General features: G+C 43.4%; 1 protein-coding gene and 2 long non-coding RNA genes across 4 annotated transcripts; 1 reads left to right on the top strand and 2 right to left on the bottom strand.

Annotated features, from left to right (window-relative positions):
* Nucleotides 1-1,376: 1,376 nt before the first annotated feature.
* Nucleotides 1,377-12,328, bottom strand: LOC102090667 (ovocalyxin-32). 2 transcript variants are annotated; one of them, XR_010474570.1, is made up of 7 exons: nt 11,994-12,328; nt 5,469-5,531; nt 4,419-4,593; nt 3,626-3,762; nt 2,986-3,048; nt 2,140-2,891; nt 1,377-1,967 (listed from the first exon to the last, which is right to left on the bottom strand). XR_010474570.1 is itself a non-coding variant. In XM_065073432.1 (6 exons), exons 1-6 carry the CDS (start codon nt 12,204-12,206, stop codon nt 2,733-2,735), a joined length of 810 nt encoding a protein of 269 aa, XP_064929504.1. In that variant the 5' UTR covers nt 12,207-12,328; the 3' UTR covers nt 1,377-2,732. The 2 variants fall into 2 exon arrangements, 1 of the variants encoding a protein (XP_064929504.1); XM_065073432.1 differs by having other exon boundaries at nt 1,377-2,891.
* On the top strand, nt 6,843-10,973 carry LOC135580226 (uncharacterized). Its single transcript, XR_010474573.1, has 3 exons — nt 6,843-8,497; nt 9,252-9,423; nt 10,826-10,973. It is a non-coding gene; the product is annotated as an uncharacterized LOC135580226 (long non-coding RNA).
* A 3,743-nt stretch (nt 12,329-16,071) lies between the features above and the next one.
* LOC135580224 (uncharacterized) lies at nt 16,072-22,190 on the bottom strand. The gene is made up of 2 exons (XR_010474571.1): nt 18,013-22,190; nt 16,072-17,403 (listed from the first exon to the last, which is right to left on the bottom strand). It is a non-coding gene; the product is annotated as an uncharacterized LOC135580224 (long non-coding RNA).
* Nucleotides 22,191-22,196: the final 6 nt, after the last annotated feature.

Here is a 22,196-nt window from a genome sequence, read left to right on the forward strand (position 1 = left end):
AGAAGGTTCCTTTTTTCAGGATCTTAAAATCAAAAGGGCATGTTGCTGATGATGCTCAGCTTGGGGAATCGGTTGAATAGATCTTGTTTGCTCACGGAAGAGAAATAAAACACGGGTGGTACAGGTAGTTGAGAGAGAGACGATATTGTGATTGCTTTCTTTTTAATTGCTACCAGAAATCCACGCTGAACTTTCTTTGCGTGCGCTCTCTCCCTGCTCAGCTCAGCAGCGTTTCTGCAGATTTCCAGTAAGCAGAGCCTGAAGTTGCAGTTCAAACGCAGCCGCGTTCCTGGCGCAGGCCCGTGGTTGATGTTTAGCAGATGCGGACAGACGCGCCGTGGCCGGGCGGCTTCTCCTCAGCCTTCACACGGCGACGGGGCAAATTACTGCAACCTTGAAAAAAGTGCAGTGCCAGAGATTTGTCAGGGGCACGTAAAGGCCAACTAAACACAGGCACGACGCTGCTTTGAGCCAAATCCTCCTTGATTCCCTGACATTCGTGGCTTTGTTTTTCTTGCAATACCCATTGCAAGAAAAGCCCTGCGGGATCGCTGACTTTTGGAGAATTTCTTAGACAAGCAAACACAGCACGGTTACCAAAATTCAAAGATGTCTTGCAAAAGCACTATGAATGCAAGAAAGGAAAGGGGTGGTTATTATTGTATTTACATTTACGGCTTCATTAGTTTAGGGACACCTTGGATTTTGCTGGTTTGTGTGTGTTGTTTTGGTTCTCTTTTCTTTAATCAAATCTCAGCTGGCACTCAGATCGCTGGTCGAACGCTTCCTAGCAGCAAAGATGGAAGAGAATCATTCAGCTCTTGTCTACACAACCTCTTGCAGATACGCTCCGCACAGCGTTTTTTTAGTGTGTATGATTCACTATGAGTCCATCTGAGCCTCAACTTGACAATGACCACATTGAGGTGACCAAGAATTCTGAGTCAAATCTGTGTCGTTTTAGGTTCTGAAGTTTTGACCCTAAAGAAATCAGTGGAAATTCAGCCTGTGAATTCCAGCAGGTTTGCTGCTTGTCCAGAAGTTATTGTTGTGCAGTTTTTCAACTGGTGTAAATGTGTGTTGCTCGTTGGGAGTCCAAGTTACACCGACCTGGCCAGTTGGATGCACCTGATCCTCCGTTCTAGGTCGGGAGAGCAGTGACAAAAACAGGGTAAGGAAACTAAACCTGTGATTAAATGCATTGCTAAAGTAGAGCCCAAAGTGCAAAATCTATGGTATTTTATTGGTTTAATTCTAAAAAAATATTCTCATCACCAATTTTTAAAGAAACATTGGCATTATAAGCTCTGATTTCATGTTTTTGATGATGAGAAATGTTTTACCAGCACAAAATAAAACACCAAGAGCATGTGAAGTGCTGCTTCACTGAATTTATTGTAATGCCTGTTATGTTGCTGATACAAAAAGCTTCAGTCAGCAAAAAGACAAATACACTTGTGTAAAACGCCTTAATTTGGGGGGTTAATAGATCAGCCAGCCCAAATATCCCCCAATTAAAGTTTTCATGTTGAATACCTTAATTGTTGTTCCTGGTTACAGATTAATGATAGCGCGATATATCACGAGTTAACAAAAGCACCCCAGGGTGCAGAGACCATCGCCTGTTTTCCTGAGGAAGGGGCGATTATTGAGTTAATTTACCCCAGCAGAAATCTTGCTAACGGGGAAAAAGAAAAGGGAAATGCGAGAGAGTCTGGCACGATGTCCGTGAACAACGGCAGGACAGCGGCTCTGCTGGAAATACAAATGGAGAGCTGGGTGGGAAAGGACAAAAAGGTGTTGTTGCGACCGGACTTGGAGGTGTTCAGGCCGGCGGTGGTGAACAGAGGAGCTGTGTGACGGTACCTGGCAGCGGCTGTTCCCCGCCAGACCCACACGTGGAAATTCATCTGCACTGAGCCCTCCTGCCTGCTGTTCTGTTTTCCTTCCAGGTAAAACAGCAAGAACTGCAAATAGACAAAGACAACATCCTGAGTTCCCTCTGACAAACACTGCCTTGCAGTGTTCCGCACTGCTAACAGAGACAAGAAAACACTTTTTTTTTCCCCTCTGTCAATATTTTCTGAGTTGCCTTTCAGAAATAGGAGAGAAAAATCTGATTTTGTAAGGCAATCTCACGCTGCAGGGAGCGGCGGCGCGTCCGCGGGACCAGGGACGGGCGGGTGCCGGTGAGCGCTGCCTTGCTGGAGACGTGTCGCTGCCTCCGCTCGTCCGCGTCCTTTGGAAGGCCAGAAACTGGGAGAAGATGGAAAGTTGGGGTCAAACAGCAGCGTCGGGAAAGAAAACCCGACCCTGCGCCATGGTATTTGTTTTATTAGAGATGTAAGTTAAAACCCAGCATGTATCTACCTCCCCCAAAAATTAGTAGACCAATATTTCTTAGTGACAGATCCATGCTTTTCTCAAGATTTTTTTATCCAAATATATTAACTTTGTTTACAAACTATGTTACTCTAAGTTTAGTGACATAAAATCAAGTTGTGTATGTTGATCGGTGTATACATGTAGTAGCGAAGTTTTTGGTAGAACTCTAGAACATACGAGTCTTGCAGTTTAAGAAGTCAGAGGAATTAATTTTGGAACAAAACAGACAAGTGAAAGCGTTCAAATTCACCGTTGTGCGACTTGTATGGAAAAACTATCACAATTCTGGGTCTATTAACACAAGGATTTTCTCATTTAATCCATCTACACAAAGCTGACAGTCTCTCTTAAAAATTTGCTCCCCTTTCATCCAAAATCCCAGCAGCTGATCCAGATTCCATTCCAGATCCATCTTCGAGCCTCTGATTCTCTGAAGAACAGAAGTATTTCACTTTCAGAGCGTGACCAGGAAGCCAAGTGAGGCGCATGTGACACGAGACAATTTCCTGGAGAACAGATAGAAAAATACACATCACTTACGATCTTTATACTGTTTCCCTGTTGATGAAAGGAACTGTTATAACGCATACGCTTTCTTACCTGCGTTGGAATTTCGTGGAGCAGGACAGTGTAGTCGAACTCGATAAAATCATCTTTCCGTATCTGGATATGCAGCAAAGAGAAAAAAAAGTCAAGAACACAAGTTATGTTGTTGAAGTGTAGAGTGTGCTGCGATGTACTGGACTGGATTTGGCTGAACAGGGCTGGAGATGGCTGTGCAGTCAGGTGGGTTTTCTACGTGGAGAATTAGGAGTTCTTCTTGCGTAAAAACCTGGAGGGCGATAACTGTGGCGTGGCTCTGCGCTCTGACTTCCCTGCCATGAAACTAGGCTGACTCAGATACTAATTAATAGAGTTAACCCTCAAATTTAGGAATCTTACCTGACTATTACTTCTCCTGCAGAGAAATCTCATTCTAAATAACTTGGGAATAAAAAACAAGCACAGTATATTGAGCACAGAGAGAACCAAAGCTTTGGGAACTCACGTTCCAGGTGTAAGATACGTTCCCCAGAGAGTGTACGGCAGGTACCAGACTGATGGTACCTTTGAGCCTGGGATTTTGGGAGAATCGCACCCATTACAGAGGGCGTAAGCTGTTTACGGCTCTTTTATTCTCTGCTGCTCAGCAGACTCTGTCGGCCTCTGGAATCAGAGGTGTAATTTCCACTTCACTCACCCACTGCTTTGCAGACTTGACTTGTGCCATGAAGTAACCCAGGTTCTCCGCTGACTTTTCCCACATCATGTAACTGCTGCCGGCAACAGCCAAAGCCCACGCTGGCTCCAGGGCAGGTTCGATATTTCCATAGCTGTCTGCAAGAGAGAAAAGGAGTAATATGAAAATGATTAATTGTGGCTGTTTAGCAGAAAAATGACAAACAACCGAGTGCTTTTTCCTGGTTGAGTGCTACTCCTGAAAGCGACTCTTCCCTCAGTTGTTACAGCCTTGGGACAGAGAACGATAGCTGCAAGTGTGACAGAACTGGAATTGCCCAGAGACGCTGTTCACAGGGTCCCCACGGGGAGGTAAGAAACTCAATACCCACGAGGAAAATATCCGCGAAATATCCTCAAGGAGAAAAGGGAGTGGGGCGCTCTGTTTCCAGGATGGAAAAATCCCGTGAGTCATCCCTTCCGAATTTCCACGCGTGGCTGGGGAGGGTGTGTGGGTTACGGCAGTTGTTGCTTTGAGGACATTTTGTGTTTATTGAATATAAAATTGCCTGGGCTTTAAACCCAAATCACCTTCACAACGTGGCACTGCCTACCGTTGTTACTAAATATATCGGGTTTTTTTCTCCCCGAGAATTGCTGGCCGGGTGGAACTGTTTTGATGGCTAGCTCTATGGTTTTAAGGTGCTACTGTAAATATATGTATCTACTTTTAAAAATGTGTGTACATTTGCTTGTGCTCTTAGAAGTACCTGGGCTCTTTGAGATGAAATGAAAGAGAGTTGTTTGGAGTATACCTGGAATATTGTTTCCAATTATCGGTTTGGTTTGGCTCCTAATTTTTTGGTAAAGTCTGTTGTCCTCTTCTTGGATTTGCTTCTGGTCTTTGGTGTCCGTGCACTTGATGTTGACGACAGGAGGAGACTTTGTCTTCGGATACAACACTGTAGCGAGGCAGCTCCCAGCATTTTCCTGTCGTTGGAGAATTTAAGACTGTTATCTTTAATCAAGACTTTTTATTTACCAACAACACATCCTTTAAAAAGCTCTTTGTGAAGTATATATGTGGAGTACGTACATGTCTTTATGGGATGCTTTCTATGAAGCTGTACAGGGGTCGAGAAAATCTTTAGAAGGATAAAGTTTTTTCCAGTAAAGTAAATAGGTTAAAACCATATGGCTAAAGTCATTGAACAGAAGTTTTAATTAAAGTGTAGCAGAAATGCACTAAGTCATCTTGAAAATATGGGAGTTCTGAAGAAATAACATTAATTGATAACAGGGACTTTCACTGTATGATACTTCAGTCTTAAATCAAAAATAATCTAATGCTTCATATTAAATTCTGAAAATAATCTGAATTCCATAAAATGTGTGTGTAATGGAAAAGAAGCTGCTTGCAGTAAAATTGCTGATGACAGCTGTCTGGCGGAATGAACGGGGGGGTTGTAATTAAAGAGAACACACAACTGTCATCTCTTCCTTCTCTTTCGGGTGTGTGGACCCAGCAGGAGCTCCGAGTGGATAACCAGGACCGTACCGTTGCACTGAGTTTGGGGCATTGCAAAGTTTCACTCGGGCGCTTGGTTGCCCGATGTGGGTTAAACCAGCCAGTCCTCGGGGTGACGAGGTGGCTCCGGCGCTCGGACCCATTGGGCCCCGACGGAGGCAGGGACCTGATTAGATTAAATACTTGGGTGATACTAAAATCATGTCCCGGGCGGGATGGGCAGGTAGAAGCGTAAAGGTCTTTCCATTGCGAAAGATCCAATTATGACAGTTTTGAAGATGCTGAAATGAAATTAACGCGCAGTCTCAGAAATAAACATAGGGGACCATAAACTCACCCCGGTTCTGTAGTCTTCGGTAGTGAACTGCAGGTAATACTTGTGGCCAGAGTCTGGGATGCTCTGGAAGAGAAAAGGGTTCAGCCGTCAGTGTTACTACAGCTTTACGTGCTGGAGCATGAGCGCTGAGGAGCAAACCGAGGCCTCGTGGATCAGAGGAGACGCACCCAGATGATCCCAGCGGCAAGCACAAAGGCTCTTAAGGACAATAAATAACCTTTAGATTAAGGGATGCTTTAAAGCCTTTCCTGGCAGAGCTGTGCAAGAAGGAAAATACAGCTCAAAGTCCTTCACAGGACACATTGATACTGAGTAACTTTAAAAAGAATAAAGTTACAAATCCGTGTTCAGCTTCCAAGGAGGTTATTTTTTGCACAGGCTATCGGGGTGCCCTTGAATATATAAATGAATCAAAACTCACTGACTGATCCACAGTTGGACAGGAATTAGCCAGGCTAATTTCATCTCAGGGTTGGTAACCTCCCCCGTTTTGTTTTCCCTGGTGACTGGAAGGAGACTGATTTTGCTACACAACGTGTAGAGCGGGATTCTGATCTGTCTGTTCTCTTTCACCCTGAAAATACCACTCACTGGGTTGCCCAACCAGCTGTCCCAGATCCACCTCTTTACGGAAAAATAACAGAATATTTCTTGCTGGTGGGAAGCAGCCAGTAGCAGCTCTTGGAGCACAAAACATCACAAAAGCCTTGGAAATGTACGCCTTTGAAATAGGTCATTTTCTGGGACCTTTTTCCACTTTGTTTTGGGTTTTTTTTCATATTACCAACAGCAATGGTTCAGGTAAGGAATTGTATTTTTGGTGTGGGATATCACAGTGTCCCAGCCCCACGCATGCTGAGATAGAAACTAGCTTTTAATGTTGGCCATAAAAAAGTATTAATTGCCCTGAAACAGGATTAATGTCTCATTTAATAGTGCAAGAGTGGAGCCTCATAACAAGTATTTGCATGATCTGCTCTTTACTTCATCACTCAGTCTCTTATTTTCCTACCAGCTTTTATATTAACTTTTGAAATGTTTATATTTGTTTTGAGAAGGGAGCCCAAGTTACAAATAGTGTGGAAAACTTTGTATTTATTCAACTAATTCCTCATAACATGATGGAGTTTTTGTCATTTAGCTGTTTGGTACATTTCCAAGCCTTTCCTTTGATTAAATCAGCCCGACATAAATGAAAGAAAATAAGACCTTTTATGTGCTATATTGTAACTTAAGCACTTCTGTGTCGGAAAGTTTGTTCGTTTGCGTATGTCATGTGGTTAATGAGAGGGATTCTCCCTTCCCATAAACCTTTTCTTGCTTCCATTTGCTACTGGTGTAGGATACACCATTACACAGTGTTTTCTTTGCATGGCACGTGTGAGGTAGTGTGTAGAAAATGCACGTTACTGGGGAATGCAAGCTGCCTTTAAAAATATAGATTTAAGTCAAACTGCTGTATTCCAGCCACAGCACTGATTTAGTAGACTTGGTTTTTAAATACAATACTCTTCAGCCAAACAGGAGGGCGATTTTGGCTGTCAGCATCGTTTTGAAGATTAGAACCCAAAGCAAATGCGCACGTGTTTTATTCTCTAAACCTGGGCCTTTGTGTTCCTCTCGTGCTTTCTTCCAGGAAACCATTAATAGCAGAATGTCGGCAAAGTTTCATTCCCTGGGCAAGGTCATCAGCCCAGCACCTGCCGTTGGTACACACACAGAGTTTTTCGCTGCAGATAAGAGGACAAATCGGCTTAGTCACTTGCTCGACTTCTATAAAATCCCCTCTGGAAGTTTTACAACGAGGCAAGTGTGGAGCTGGACCCAGATCACACCATGAAGGGAATGGAGGAGACGGAGAGAGGATGAGTTCAGGCTTTAATAATATCTACTCTGCCTCCTCATTCTCCCGTTCTCTCCTGCCCACATTTTGTGCCTCGGCTACAGTGTCCTCAACATGACTGAGACTACGACACTCTTAACATAGCAAAATGGTAAAATGTAGCTTTCTGAAATACATGTTTACAAAAGAATCAGTGATTCGTGGCGCTGGAGGAAGGGTCTAATCTCTCCTAATAATCACTGCAGTTAAGTTGAAGTTTGTAATTATTGTAAAGGTACCCAGGAGGTGTTACCGCTGTTGTCTCCAACGTTCATTTGATCAATGATGGGTATTTTTTAAGCCCAGTGACGCAGGTTCCTGCCGAACCTTTTCCTCAAGGGGCACAGTGCAGCAGCCTGAGCGTGCCCTCCCGTCACAGCATCACTGTCTGACACTCTGTAACTGAAGCTTTTTTATACTTAAGCCAAATCTTTTCTGGCCAGCATCTTCAGTCATTTAAAATATGTTCAGCTAGTCTTCCAATATTATTTGTTCTTGCATTGGTGTCACTGGTTCTGTCTGCTAAAGAAAAAAAATAATCATTTTTATAGCTGTGGTAACTCTGAGAAGAGTAATCAGATTCTGACAAAATACCTCAGTGGTTTCGTTGCATTTGTTTGATATTGAGCACTAACGAAGAAAACAAAAGAAATTGGGACTTATTTTAAACTTATTATTCAGCCTCTGATTCTTCTCAGTAGAAGGATATAGAAAAACTTCATGATTAATGAGCTGGTAAATACTTGCTTTAAAAAAATACATAATTCTGTGCTTATGTGGTGTTTGAAGTAGATATTCTCTCTTAATTTGCAACAGCCCCACCATAGCTGTAGTACTCACCTACAAAGCTTTTCAGTGGTGCTACATGGCTAAAATACATATTCAGTCTAGGTACGTGTACCAGGGACTTCTCGGATCTCACCAGGGAGAGGGTACATTTGGCATTAAATAATTTTAACTTTTACAGAAGGATTTCTAGTTTCTAAGAAAAACATCGTTTTTATTTCCAGTTTTATATGCCAAGATGCCTCACTGTAAACCATCACATAGTGCAAGTTAAATAAGAGCTCAGGAATACTTGACATCGCACAGCGATGGCTGGCTGTAAGCAGCCAGAGATAAATGAGTCCAAAAGAGAAGAAAACAAGTGAGTAATTCATTTTTCCACTGATTATCTGGGTCACGGGATGGTTTTATTTCAGGGCTCAAAATTAATACAGCTTTCATGACAAATTCTTAGTGCTGCGAAGGCCAGGATAACAATTTAAGAGCAGTTTCATTCCAGGTCCCGAAGGAGGTGGTTTCGCAATTGCTTTACGCTGCTCAAACTCCTCTCTAGCACGGGGACCAATTTTTGGTGGCTGGATCAGGGGCCTGAGCTGATCACCAGGCAGGGAGAAGGTGGCACTGAGAGAGGGGTCCCTGGGGGGATCCCCACCGTGTGGCCATGCCACTGTCCCCACAAGCCAGCTCAGGTGGCCCGTGGCTTCTGGACACGCGCCAGCAGCCAGGTGAGCTCTCGGGCTGCCCAGGCAGGGGGAAAGAACCAGCAGAGGCAGCTGTTTTCTCTGCCTTTCCCTAGATTTTCACTGATTTTACCTCCCCCACCCTAACGTGGGGTCCTGACTGTTGGAAACAAGTAGAAATCTTTTACCTGGCTTCTAATATTAAGACCGCAGTCCTGATATGGCACTGTTTGGCGTCAAGGTGAGCTTGTGAAATGTCCACCTGTAAAATGGCATTTGGTAGTCTGATTTAAGCAAAAGCTGCAGCTTAACCAAGAGATTACCTAGCTTTACCTGTAGAGTTCACCTCCCTACCACTCAGATGTGCTTTCCAGGGCAGCTGGGCACAGGAAACTGCTACAGCAGTGTTTTGAACGTTTCTCTCTTGAATTCTAGGATCTTCAGCTGGCTCACACTGATGCTGCTCTCCTCAAACATGTGTTTTAAAGTGCAGCTGTCAACAATTCCATGAGGTGCATGCTGCCATTTCCTAGAAGATATTAACTTAAGAGAAAAACCCACATCAGTGAGAAGGGACGATGAAAAGAAAACTGCGGCCAATGGCAAGGTAGGAGTTACTATATGTTTGGCTTATCTCTGGGATTTGTTGCTAGGAGAGAAAAGCACCGAAGTCTCATTTTACACGAACTTGAAAAATCTTTCACATCTAACAGAGTTACTGTACTGGTGACAGTCTCCAGTCCTGTTTCTAGTTATTACGCTTTCATGGGCTAGTGGCTTAATAATGTTACTTTTTAAATACAACGCTCATGATTAAATTGCGTGATAAAATTATCCTATTTTTACTAGATTGGGTAATATACTAACCAATAGGAAACTAGTCTTCTTAAAAATAAATAAATAAATAACAATTAAAAACCAAAAAAAACCCACCAAACAAACAAACCCATAACTCAAACATTTCGGTTTCCTGCATTCATATAACACGGCACATTCCTTCCAGGAAATTCTTTTCATTTTTTTTTACAGTGGAGGACAGGAAAGAAGGAAGTGACCATACTCAGCACATTTCTTCTCTTGTTTTCACAGTGTGTGCAAAGAAAAAGGGTAAATAAACTGCAGAAGGGGGTTACAGCAACCTCCTACAGCATCAAGTGCTGCGAGGAAATAACGAGGCATTTCACTTCTCTGTAATGAACCAATTTTTTTCTTTCCCATGTTAATAGGCAGGTGTAAAAAATCACTTTTCCTCCCCAAAACTACCTTGCAAATACTCATTTACGCTGGGGTTGCAAAGAGGATCTGTACCGACCTCTTCTTTCTGATATGTCCCTTTTAATAAGCAAGTGCAGCACGGGCTTCCAGCAGCACGAGATGCTGCCAGGGGCCAGTTGTTCTTAAAAGAGGCACAAGCATTTGTATATGGAAATATATATATATAAATGTGCACACTACACAGTAAATATAAAAAGAGCGCTTGTAGGTTTCTAGAGGAGTATCAAATATCACAGTAAATTTCTGTGCTAGATGTCTGCAGCAATTCCGTAGGAGGAATGAGAGGCTGCACTAGCACATCCATCCTCAGCACCTCTCACACTGGATATTTACTGACGTGTCAGGGAATGAGGGTGAGAACAGTTCCTAAAGGGCGTGGGCTCGGGTAAATCTATAGCAGGACATCGTGTTTGCATTCCCCAGCAGGTAGCATGACCAACACCGTCCTTCAGCCTTGCGTTACACAAAGTAATACACAAATTCTGAAGTTTTATGCAATAGTGTTTTGTCACATTTAATTGGAAGTTGTTCTGGTCTGTTAAATACTCCGTGAAACTCAAACAGGCTTCAAATTGTTTTAGAACCACTGTCAACTGGGATATATGTGAAAGATTGAAGCTCAAACTCAGTGTTGTAAGGACCACAATAGTACATCCTAAGCACTTCAGGGTGGGTTGGAACTTCTTTTTTGAAGGGGAAGATTTTACACTATACAATCTTATTCTTAATTTCAGGAGTGAGGGCCCGGATTGAACATGCTGTGCAGGTGCTGGAGGACAAATGCGGTAAGATCTCCTTTGCAGACGCCACAGCCATGAAAGGGATCCAGTGGAATCCAGTGCTGCACTTGGTGCTTCAGACTGGGATCCCAAACAACCAGCCCTTGCTTTAGGGAGCTGCCCAGCGCCAGCCTAGACAGACTAGGCTAAGAAGGCTGGATTTAAATCCCATCCTTTGCCATAGCCTGGACCCTCAGCTCTCCAGGAAGGGAGAGCTTTCCTTCCAGGATCTACAGCCTTGGGCAAATGTTCCCCAGAAGTTTTTGCTGCTCCCATCTAGGACTCCTGCCTCTTTTTGTCACTTTGGCACATTTTTTGGAAGATAAAGATACGTTTTCTGATGGGAACTGCATCACCTTTAGTTGAAGCTCTCAGTCTCCAGACATAGAAAGCCAAAGTCTTTGCCATTCCTACTCACACTAAGTAGATGGTTGCTCCAAAAGCAATTACTTATCAAACCGTTTTCTTTCCATCGTGTGCCTGCCATGTGCTTGTTTCCCCTTTCCCAAATTTGCTCTATGCTGCTCGTGATTCCAGCTCAGGGCGCCAGGACCAACCTCGACCAATACACATGTTTAAATTATTAGTAAGTTAATGATGTTTTGAGGTGGATCTGTGCTCCTTCCTGAGGGGACCCAGGTGCCCTCTGAGAGCAGGGACAGTGGCCTCCTGAGGGGACCTGGGTACCCCCTGAAGGAAGGGACAGTGGCTCACTGAAGGGACCCAGATGCCTTCTGAGAGCAGGGACAGTGGCCTCCTGAGAGGACCTGGGTACCCCCTGAGGGAGGGACAGTGGGTCCCTGAGGGGACCCGGGTGCCCTATGAGGGAAGGGCTGGGTTGACAGCAGCTCCTGAAGGGACCCGGTGCCCCCTGAGGGGAGGACAGTGGAGCAGGAGCCCCTGAGGGAGGCGGGAAGGCGCTTGGTGCGCAGCGCGGGCTGGCGCTGCCCTCAGGGTGGCTCAGTCCCGCACCACTCACTCCCCCGCTCTTTTATTATAACAATTATTAACCGTACTTCTCCCAGCGTCCCTTTAAAGACCGCGCCTGCCCGCCTGGGGAGCGCCCCCTCACCGCACCGCGCTCCTCCGCAGCCGCCCCGCTTCCCCCGGCCTCTCCCCCTACCTTCAGCGTGGCCTTGCGGACCTGCCCCAGCGCCCGCAGCGCTCCGGGGGAGCCCGCCTGGAAGTTGAGGTGGTGCAGAGCCACCCGCGCCGCCCCCGCGGCCGCCGGGCTGCCCGGGCTCAGCTCCCGCTCCGCGCCCGCCGGCGGCGGCAGCAGCAACACGCTGAGGCGGAGGAGGAGCGGGAGGAAGGCGGCGGGTTTAACCCCCTGCATGGCGCTGGGAGACGGCGGGGGATCCAGGCGGGCTCCGCTCTGAGGCGGGCTCCGCCGAGGGCCGGTACTAATAGCGGGGGCCCGGCCCGCTGCCTCCCGCCCTCCGCCCGCTGTCAGTGCCGGGAAGCGCTGAGGGAAACTCCGCGCTGTTCGGCTACTCCCCTTCTCCTCAGCCCTCCCACCTGCTCCAACCCGGCTGGGGGGTCTGAGGGGAGCCCGGGGGACATGAGGGGAGCTGAGGGGACTTAAGTCTCTTCTTCTGGTTTTGTGGGGTTTTTTATTCCTTCTTCAATCATTTTTTTTCCCAGTCTAAGTAAATCATAGTGAACAGAATGTTTTTCCCTCCCTGTGATTGGAACTACTCAAATGCTACCAAGTCATATTTCACTTTATTATGAGCCCAGGTAGCCAACTGCACTGAAACCATGTCTTTCATTCTAGACTTTAGTGTTTACTGCCAGCTGTATCCAACTCCAGCTGTTGTTAGGTGCTATATAGACACATTTTAAGCAAAGAGAGAACAGTTACATGTATTACTACGTGACTTGTTGATAAGGTGAAAAATGCTGTATGGAATTCAAAATGAAGGTAGTCCTTTTGCCTCAAAGAGCTTAAGTCCCCTCAGCTCCCCTCAGGTTCCCCCTCGATCTCCCTTTATTTGACGTTATTTAGCTTTCTGCCTTTGTAACCTGTGTGGCAGTTTCCTCCAGCACTTGTATTAGGCAAAGAAAATATTTAAAAAAAAATTGTTCTCTTATACCAATCACTCTAGAAGATGGTAAAGTGTTACTAAATTCAGACATTTCAGTAAGTTCAGCATCCAAGAGTAAGTGTGCAGCTATGCGGTTCGGGGTTTTTTTCCCCCTTCAGCCTTTTGACACTGTCAGTAACTCATGAAGCAAATTAAGTTTCTTTTATCTAATTTAGGGGCCAAACTTCTCAGCTGTACCTGAGTTATATCCCATATAGAAAGGTTAAATTTAGATTAATTTAACATCTCTCCCAGTTTTACAATGCATCACTTTATTTAATATCATATCTGCAGTCCCCCAGCTGCCTATTAGAGGATGACGACATTTTTCATATATTTGTTGCGGGGAAGGGTTCATAAAATTTTGCAGAGGGAGCATGCTAATTTTTTCCTTATTTGGGACACTTGCCATGTTTATCTCTAATATTTTCTGTTTAGCTGAAGAAACCAACATCCAGTCTTTTCTCATTTATCCTCGCTGCGATGACAGCTCCAATGTTACTTTTCAAATGAAATACGAAGCGTGATTCTCAGCTGACATTGGAGATCCAAGCGGTACCCGTTGTTTCCTGATGCTGCCCGTTCTCTCCACGCATATTGAGGGCTGAGGATGCCCTGGGAGAGGAGGAAGCACCGGACATGGTAGAAGTTTGACATGGTTTTAAAGCCTTAGGTTTTGTGGGAGAGGCTTAAATGAGAGGTAAAAGCTTAAGAAGAGGTAAGAGCTTGTAAATCTGGCACTTTGTCGCTCGTGCTGGAAAAGCCTGCAAACCCCAGCTATCAAAGTATCGAGCCATGAGGCTTTGGCCCCATCTGTAACTTTCTATGTCCTTCCTTTTCCCTACAAAGTTCTCCTCCTTTTCCTGCTTTCTCAGTCAGCATCACTCTCAGTGATATGGTTGTTTCCTTCCTCCTGAGCGCAACAAAGAGGTTGTGAGTAACCCAGACCCGAGGGTCAGTGTGACAAGGACAGAGAACTTGTAGCACAAAGCAGGGAGAAGAAGGAATTTCCATGGCGCTTCTCCTAAATCACTGCAGAGATTATGTTGGTATAACTTGCTGTTGATCAAACATGACTCTGAATTTACAAAGCATTTTGACTTGGGAAAATAAAAGCTTAAGTGCTGAACAGCTCAGGGGCAGAGCTGGGGGAATGTTCCTGAATATGTACAGACACGGGCATTTGCTGCCTCCCCAGCATTTATTTTAAGTTTGCGTTTTATGTGGCCCTTAAAACCTGTAAGTGCATCCTCCAGGCCGGCCTCAAGCCATGCTCGCTTGTTTGCTTCAGACTTTTTGGTGGCAGTAAAAATGAAGCTCTACAGCGTGTAACATCTGAAGAAAAGGGACCGAAGCGAGTGATCTAACTTGAAGTGACATATAAATTTTACTTTTTACCTCTGATTCCAGTTAACTTAGTCCAGATTCAGAGGGCAATGGTGGTGCAAGGTACATGTTAATAAGCCTCTCTCACTCCTCCTTCTCTGTTCTTCTTTAGCAAACTGTACATTATGGCAAATTTCCCATGTTATTGTGCGGTGGTTTGCATCACGCGTGTGTCACATCTGACTTGGTCCCTTTTAGAAGTGGAAATGAGGGTTGTTTCAGGCAGCTGCTCCAAAAAGCATTCTGAGGTTTTCATTTGCTTACCATCTTTTTTTCATACATCAAATGCTTGTTTAGAGGCCAGTTATTCCTAATTTGTTTCATATTTGAAGACTATTTCTATATCCTTTGTAAGCATTTTACAACAGACCTCACTGGCTCATAATCGCTAACAGATGTCTGTAATATAATACAATGAATTTGGACAAACTTCAGTTTATTCTTTCTTGCAACTTCTCCAGTTCTAACTTCAACATCTTGCTGGAGTTAAAAACAAGCTCTGTTACTTGATTTTAAGTGAATTGTTTATGGCTTCCCCCACCCCTATCCAGAATTATTCCCAGTAATTAATCACAAGAGCTTATTTTCTGTGTAATTAGTCTCCACATTTTTGCTGGATAAACCAAGCTTTGAATAGGTGGTCTCCTAATGCTGGATAAACCAAGCTTTGAATAGGTGATCTCCTAATGCATTGCTGGGCTGACCTTGCCTATGGTTAAGCATAGGCATAAAAATACGTGTGTTATTTTTAGTGTGGCTCACTTTTTCAGGGAAATTTGCTGTTGAGGGCTTCTGACTAATTTTAAATCTTTCTGCTTATGGATAAGTTTGAGTTTTCTTGAAGACAAACGTATTCAGTGTCAGCAGCAACAGATGCTGTTCTTGCACACCCAGGTAACAAAATTTTCCCAGTGGATTTGATATATGTAACTCAATGCAGACTGTGTTTCTTGCAGGTGTTAGTGCTCAAAATCTATGACACATTGCATTTTTACAAAAGGACAGGCTACCTTAAGGCCAAAATTAATTTGCCCATGTTTTGAGGGTACAATAGACAAGTTTTCTAAAAGCCTGTGGGTAATATGCGTTGATTGGCCTATGGGGAAGTTTGCTGTGTAGCTGTAATAGTTCCATAGGGAACTAATAAAATAAACAAGAAGAGAGAAAGCAGTTGAAGCCAATAAGTACTTGCTGTGACGTGAATTACCTTCAAGGCCTTTGACTTGGTCTCCTGTTAGACTTCTGGGTTTGGTTTTGACCAGAATTGTTAGAGCCAGGAAATTAAGAAAAGTGAAAAGACTCGAAAGCCATCACTTAAATTCAAGTTATTTGGGTCAGCACAGGAATAACACCTGACATGTAAGGGGCTGCGATATCTGTGTCAGTCAAGAAAGTCTGGTAACCCCAAAAACCTGCAGAGTGGTTGATGCCATCTGTTCCCTTTACTCTGTGTATTTTCGTATTGCTTTTAAAATGCATGCCAACATTCCCTCGAAGTGAAACGGTCAGGACCGAGCTCGAGAGCTCTCTTTTCGCCGCTCCTGTGCTTGTTGGGCAGCTCTTCCACTGAACCGTCCCTCAGGACTTCTGATCTTGTTGCTTGGAGACTCCTCCAGCTCAGAAACGATGTTTGATGATGGAAATCACCTTCAATCTCCCATTCCATGTTGGGAAACGCTTCAGAGTTCAGGACCCGCGTGCGGAGGAAGAAATGCAGCCAACTCAATATGAGTGATAAGCATACTTCATTTATTGATCGGATACAGCTCGCTTATATACTGTTATCATTAATTATGCCTACTAGTCATTATATGATTGGAGTGCATATCAAATTAGCTCAGCCTACTTGTGGTTTCTCTGGTATGTTAGTTCCTTATCTTCTCAAACATATTTCTACAAAGTTGCTTATAACAGGAACTGCAGTCAGCACTTTTATTGCTTACAACAGGCTGTTCTGTGACTTTCAGTAACCTGCAGTCAGCATTTTTATCTTACTGTTACTTTCGGTCAGTACTTTTCCATTTGCCTAGTCATTCTCATGCTAACTGAGGCCTACCCGGGCCTACCCATCCTGACTAAAACATTTCTCTTAATACAAAGGGTCGGTATCCCCACCATGCCCTTTCTCCTTAAGCCATTCCCCAATAATTCCCCCTTTTTCTTTTTGCGCGAGCATTGCTTGATTCATGGTGCGTTCAAAAAGCTTTCGAAGACATGAAAAGGCACAGCTTATGCACATTGCTACTACAATTATTATAATAAGTAACATAAGTATACTTTGCAAAAGCCCTTTCAACCATCCTCCTAACCCAAACCAGTTTGACAGCCCCTCTAGTCCAAAGAAGCCCACATCTTTGTAAATCCATAAAAGTATTTTTCTCGTCTTGCTCTTTTGTGATCTATTATCATAGATACATTGGACGTTAAGAGAGTTAATAGTCCCAAAATACACAGTCCTCCAACAGCGTTAGAAGGAATTCCTGGTCAGGCTCTATCTTCACAGATCAAGAATACACCATACAGGAGGTTTTAGGGTCGCTGTCAATGATATCCCTTGCATTCTTCTGTGAAGCATTACACCGTCGAGTTTCATTTCTGTAGTCACCAAGGGTAGCATTAACATTTTGTAGTTTGTCCATTCATGTTCTTGTATACTGTTCTGACACTTTTCACAAACCGGCTGAATACAAGCATCCATGGGCATAGATGCCAGCAATTCCAGTTCCTGTGGTTCGATGTCTGCTTCCAGGTGGCAATTAATCCAAAGTGCCGTGTTAGTATTATTACAGTTCGTTGCAATGCCTCTGCATCAACCACTATTTGAAACAGTCGTGTGATGCTGCTGTAGTCATCAAGGAAGACACCAACCAAGCATGTGTAGAACGTTTTTTCCAGAGACATCGTAGTTAGGCATATAGGTGGTCAGTCATGTTGGCTAAAGTAATCCATATGTTAGTCTTTGTCTGTGCATGCATCCAAAACACAGCAGCTGCAACAATCATTGTCAGGAAGATAACACAGGTTTCACGTTTCGTGCTGGCAACCATTGCAGCTCCTGATCTGTAAAAACATAAGCATAACCTCTCTCCCAGGTTATCAATTGGTATGGACTTTTCCATTGAACGTTAACTAGTGATTTGACCATAACTAATGTGGGTTCTTTCTGATTTAGCATGGTTTTGGGTCATAGTTACAAAGTGTTTCATCACAGAGCAACCCCAGGCTGCACCACTTAGATACAAGTGACTCACCACACACAACCCCCCTGACAGTAGTTCCCCTTTTTGTTTAAAAAACAAAAAAAACAAAACAAACAAAACAAAAACAAAAACACAGTTCAGAATCAGATACGTGTGTTGGATCTTGACTACGTACTCAAAATCGCAAATCAAATTCAAAGGTTCCTTAAATTTCGCAAATGGTACATATATGACAAAAGGATCATGGCCTTAAATTCATTCCCTGCATTTTCTTGATCAGAGTGACAATTGGTATATTAGTCTGTTAGCATTCTCATCATACTGTCCCACAATAGCCACAGGTTGTTTCATCGACAAATCTGTAAGTCCAATCAAATGCAGTCATCCTGTAAAGCTGTCATAAATTCATCCCTCAAAGTTTCTAACTCCATTTTGGCTGTCATATTTATTGGATATTATTTTCCCTTACCGGATTGAAGTCCTGTTTCAGATTTCTCAGGGTAGTATCTGCTTTATCAAAAACATTGGCTGCTAAGTTCCTTGAAGATTTCTCACTTGCACAAGCAGATCTGCAACATCCAAGCGCCTTCCTGTAGGATATGCAACTAAACAGAATTCTCAGAAAACGTTATTTGAGCTTACAATTTACTTAACAAATCCTGACCCAAGAGAGGTAACTTTGTTCCATATTTGGCATTCCGTTTGTCTCAAAAAACGGCCTTTCTTTCGTTGTCTCCCATGTCCTCAAAAACTAGCATGGTGAATTTACTAAGAAGTCTCGTACAATTAATTACCATAGGATAAGTCCATCAACAAATTTTTGGTTTAATTGTCCAGTTTAATTAAAACTACGGGTCTGCTCAGGATGCCTTTAAACTTCACCCTCGGACGGCTCCATTCAGTATTACATCGCTGCAGTGGGGGGAGAGAGAACCCCCCTTTCACCGCTTTAAAAGCGGGCAGCCACGTTTTTCCAGTTGTTTTTTCTTTCTGTGCAGTGTAGATATAACCAAGGTCACGCAGCTGGCATACTGGCTGGTACGAAGTAGGAGGCTCTGGGAAACTTCTCAGTTACAATGAGCTGCACACAGGCCTGGGATATTTTGCTCTTTTGTTTTCCCATTTCATTTCAGCCATAATACACTTTATATGCAATTTCAAGTAGCTCAGCAATAGTCACATTCCTTAGCTCCATTTACCTTTTACAATTTAGAGATGTCAAAAAAACCAGTGTACACCAGTATAATAAACATAAATCCATTATTCTATTGTCCTAGATCCAAATCGGTTCACATTCCAGCAACCTTTAAATACAACTTCATAACTTCATACAATACCCCAAGTTCACATCTATCATAGTATTTTAACAATTTAAATGCTTTTCTAGCAATATAAGCGATTACTTTAATGTGTAAGGATGCATCCTAAGGGGGAGCAAGGTGGAATTTTAGCAGTGGAACCGGTTCCCATTGTAATTATCTCCCCAAACAAGATTCTTTTGGTACCAAATATGAATATACAAACTAAAATACTGAGCTCAGATACGAAAACCATATACCAAGTTCAAATAAGCAGATGAATCACACTTACACCAATTTAAGATAATATCTCAATTTTTTGCATTGCACCTTGAACCGCTTACTGCTCAGCCAGGTGGAGATACCTCTGGGTCTCCCTGACAAAATGGGTCAGTGCGCGCTGGAGCCCCATTTGGCATCCGCCCCCCCCCGCAGCAAGCTGGACTGGGCAAGGCCTTTTATTAGTGTCTCATTTGGTGCGCTACAACTGTTATTCTAAAACCATGATTCTTCACTTGATGTGCATACAAAAAGGCCAAATTTAGTGCACCGAGATGAGAGACAGCTTGTCACAGAGTTGCGCAAGTCTGGATATTGGAATAAAGCTAGCACACTAGAAAAAAAAAAAATATAACAGCTACTACACATAAAATCTTAACATCATGTTCATGCAGTAGGGAGCTAAATTACTCATGATCTTTTATACTATCACAAAACGCACCTTTTGAGTCAACCGATTCTCATGATTTAACAGTCTGTGAACTTACTGTACCATATAACAAAGACCTACCAAAATTGCAACATGCTTAAACAGATACCCACAAAGAAAACAGGCTAATAAGGAAAACATTGTGCAGACTTCAGCAAGTTTACTGTGACCTGCGTGTTATCAGTTAACTCTCTCTCAGCTGTCTGAAATGATTTAATGATCTCTTGTAGGGATTTATTTTGTCTTACTCTTCTCACCCTAAAAACAACATTAATTGCAATAAGGTGTTATACTTCAAGATTCTATTCCCCAGACACTTTTCCCAATCATTTAACTTATACAGCAGCCACCATTAATTACAATATTTTACAAGATTTTCTTTCCTCATATTTCCAAGTGCTTCCCTATGTTTTGAAACACCTCCTAATACCGATTTTTTATGAACACGACTGAAAACAGTAATTTCTGACCCCACGGAAAAGCACAGGGCTGCTTGCAGCGTGAGTGGGAAAAGTGGAGACAAAGTTTTACGGTGCACTTATACCACAAAGAAACAGTTCTAACAACAACCAGTAAAACAATTAACTCACATTCCTGACAAGCTGCTTGACTTTCAGAGAGGCAATAAACAGCAGCACATAATATGCACTGTAAAACTCACAAATAACATGTTGATAGCAAACTTTAGCATTCTCTACTGCCAATTCCAAAACCAGTGCTTCCTTAACTTCTAAGTTTTATACCCCGAGTCCCCAGAAGCACCCCCTTTCCCGTCACGATTATCATGGCCACATTGCCGACTGTCAGATTCACTTGCTGTTAACTGATCTAATCTGTCACACAGTTCTGTTGTCCAGTTCTATTTTCAGTGACTTCTTCTGTTCTCTCGTGGAAGTTAGAGGGTTAAAATGCAGGAAAAGCAGATTGGCAAAATTGGTAAAAGGAACTGATAGTACACTTGTTTACTACTTTAGCATTCTCAGCTTTCACAGGTTCTTTGAGTAAGTTGTCTGACACCAATCCTCTGAACTTGCTGTTCTCACCAGGGTTAGATGATGGTACAGGAGGCTAACCGTTTGGCATTGTTCCTCCCCCCGCAGCAAGCTGCTGAACCATCGGGGGTGCCGAAAGCACAGCAGGGGATTGCATAGGGAGGGTATCGCAGACACAAACCGGGTGAATTTCACCGCAACTTTCAGGATACTTATCAGGCTGCAATGCTGCAAAAATTCCGGCAGCAGCAGACCGTTCAAGCTTCCATGTAGTTACTAATGATTTAGCTTCTGTATGTCCATTGCTGACTTTATCCCATAATTTCTGCTCTACACTGTCCCAAAGTTCAAGTTTTGAGTCACTAATGCTCGTAACAGTCTTTTCAGGTTTTAATTGCTTCATTGTAGTATTTATCAGTTTCCAGATGGTTACAAGGCCGAGAATATATCTTTCGCGGTGACTAATTGCCTTCCACAACACAGTTCCCATCTTTTTCCAAGTCTCTATTTGAAAAACTCCTGACAGGTCAGCAGGATACCTATTGCCTCTGCACCAAGTTAATAGTCTTTTAAGGTTCTTCGCTGATAACGCAGATATGCCCGTTTCCATCGGCGGAGCGGAAGGCTCCATTTTGCCGAGTTTCTGTGAAGCTACCGCGGCTAAATTCTTTTTCACTTTATGACGCTTAATACTATTAATTACTTCCCTCCACGGTTTCCTCAGTTTCTTAGCTGTTTTATCCTCGTCTATGACCATATCCCACAACACGTCCCCTAATTTCCTCCACTCTCCTTCATCAAACAATAAATCAGGATCCTGAAAACACCCCTTAGTTTTTCCCCGTTGCTACTAGACCAGCTAGCTGTTTAACGCAACTATAATTAACCCCTCGCTTTTCTAAAAAGCTTTGTAAAATATCTAGGGCCACCTCGAAATCCATAACCTCTGTACTCATAATATAAATAAATACCTCTTCTTGAGCTCAAAAGACTTCTTTGCAGCCTTCCAGTGTGCCCGTATACGGCGAGCTTAAAACTTCAATCGCCCAGGCGTCGGAGTCAACACATCGCAGTACAATGTTCGGTTGCTCTTGCCCACCGGCCGCTGCCAAACCGGTGCCGTTCCTCGACCTAATCCGCAGCACGAGTCCCTGTTCGGGCGCCAGATGTTGGGAAACGCTTCAGAGTTCAGGACCCGCGTGCGGAGGAAGAAATGCAGCCAACTCAATATGAGTGATAAGCATACTTCATTTATTGATCGGATACAGCTCGCTTATATACTGTTATCATTAATTATGCCTACTAGTCATTATATGATTGGAGTGCATATCAAATTAGCTCAGCCTACTTGTGGTTTCTCTGGTATGTTAGTTCCTTATCTTCTCAAACATATTTCTACAAAGTTGCTTATAACAGGAACTGCAGTCAGCACTTTTATTGCTTACAACAGGCTGTTCTGTGACTTTCAGTAACCTGCAGTCAGCATTTTTATCTTACTGTTACTTTCGGTCAGTACTTTTCCATTTGCCTAGTCATTCTCATGCTAACTGAGGCCTACCCGGGCCTACCCATCCTGACTAAAACATTTCTCTTAATACAAAGGGTCGGTATCCCCACCATGCCCTTTCTCCTTAAGCCATTCCCCAATAATTCC

This window comes from Columba livia, chromosome 9 (genome assembly GCF_036013475.1).
Source record: "Columba livia isolate bColLiv1 breed racing homer chromosome 9, bColLiv1.pat.W.v2, whole genome shotgun sequence".
Classification (NCBI taxonomy): Eukaryota; Metazoa; Chordata; class Aves; order Columbiformes; family Columbidae; genus Columba; species Columba livia.

Bases quoted from the DNA above. Each gene is read 5' to 3' on its own strand.
- LOC102090667 (XM_065073432.1), bottom strand. From the start codon at position 12,206: ATGCAGGGGGTTAAACCCGCCGCCTTCCTCCCGCTCCTCCTCCGCCTC. The intron at 3,049-3,625 runs GTGAGTGAAGTG...CTGCATATCCAG, and splicing joins TCAAGTCTGCAAAGCAGTGG to ATACGGAAAGATGATTTTAT. The intron at 2,892-2,985 runs GTAAGAAAGCGT...TCTGTTCTCCAG, and splicing joins TCCACGAAATTCCAACGCAG to GAAATTGTCTCGTGTCACAT.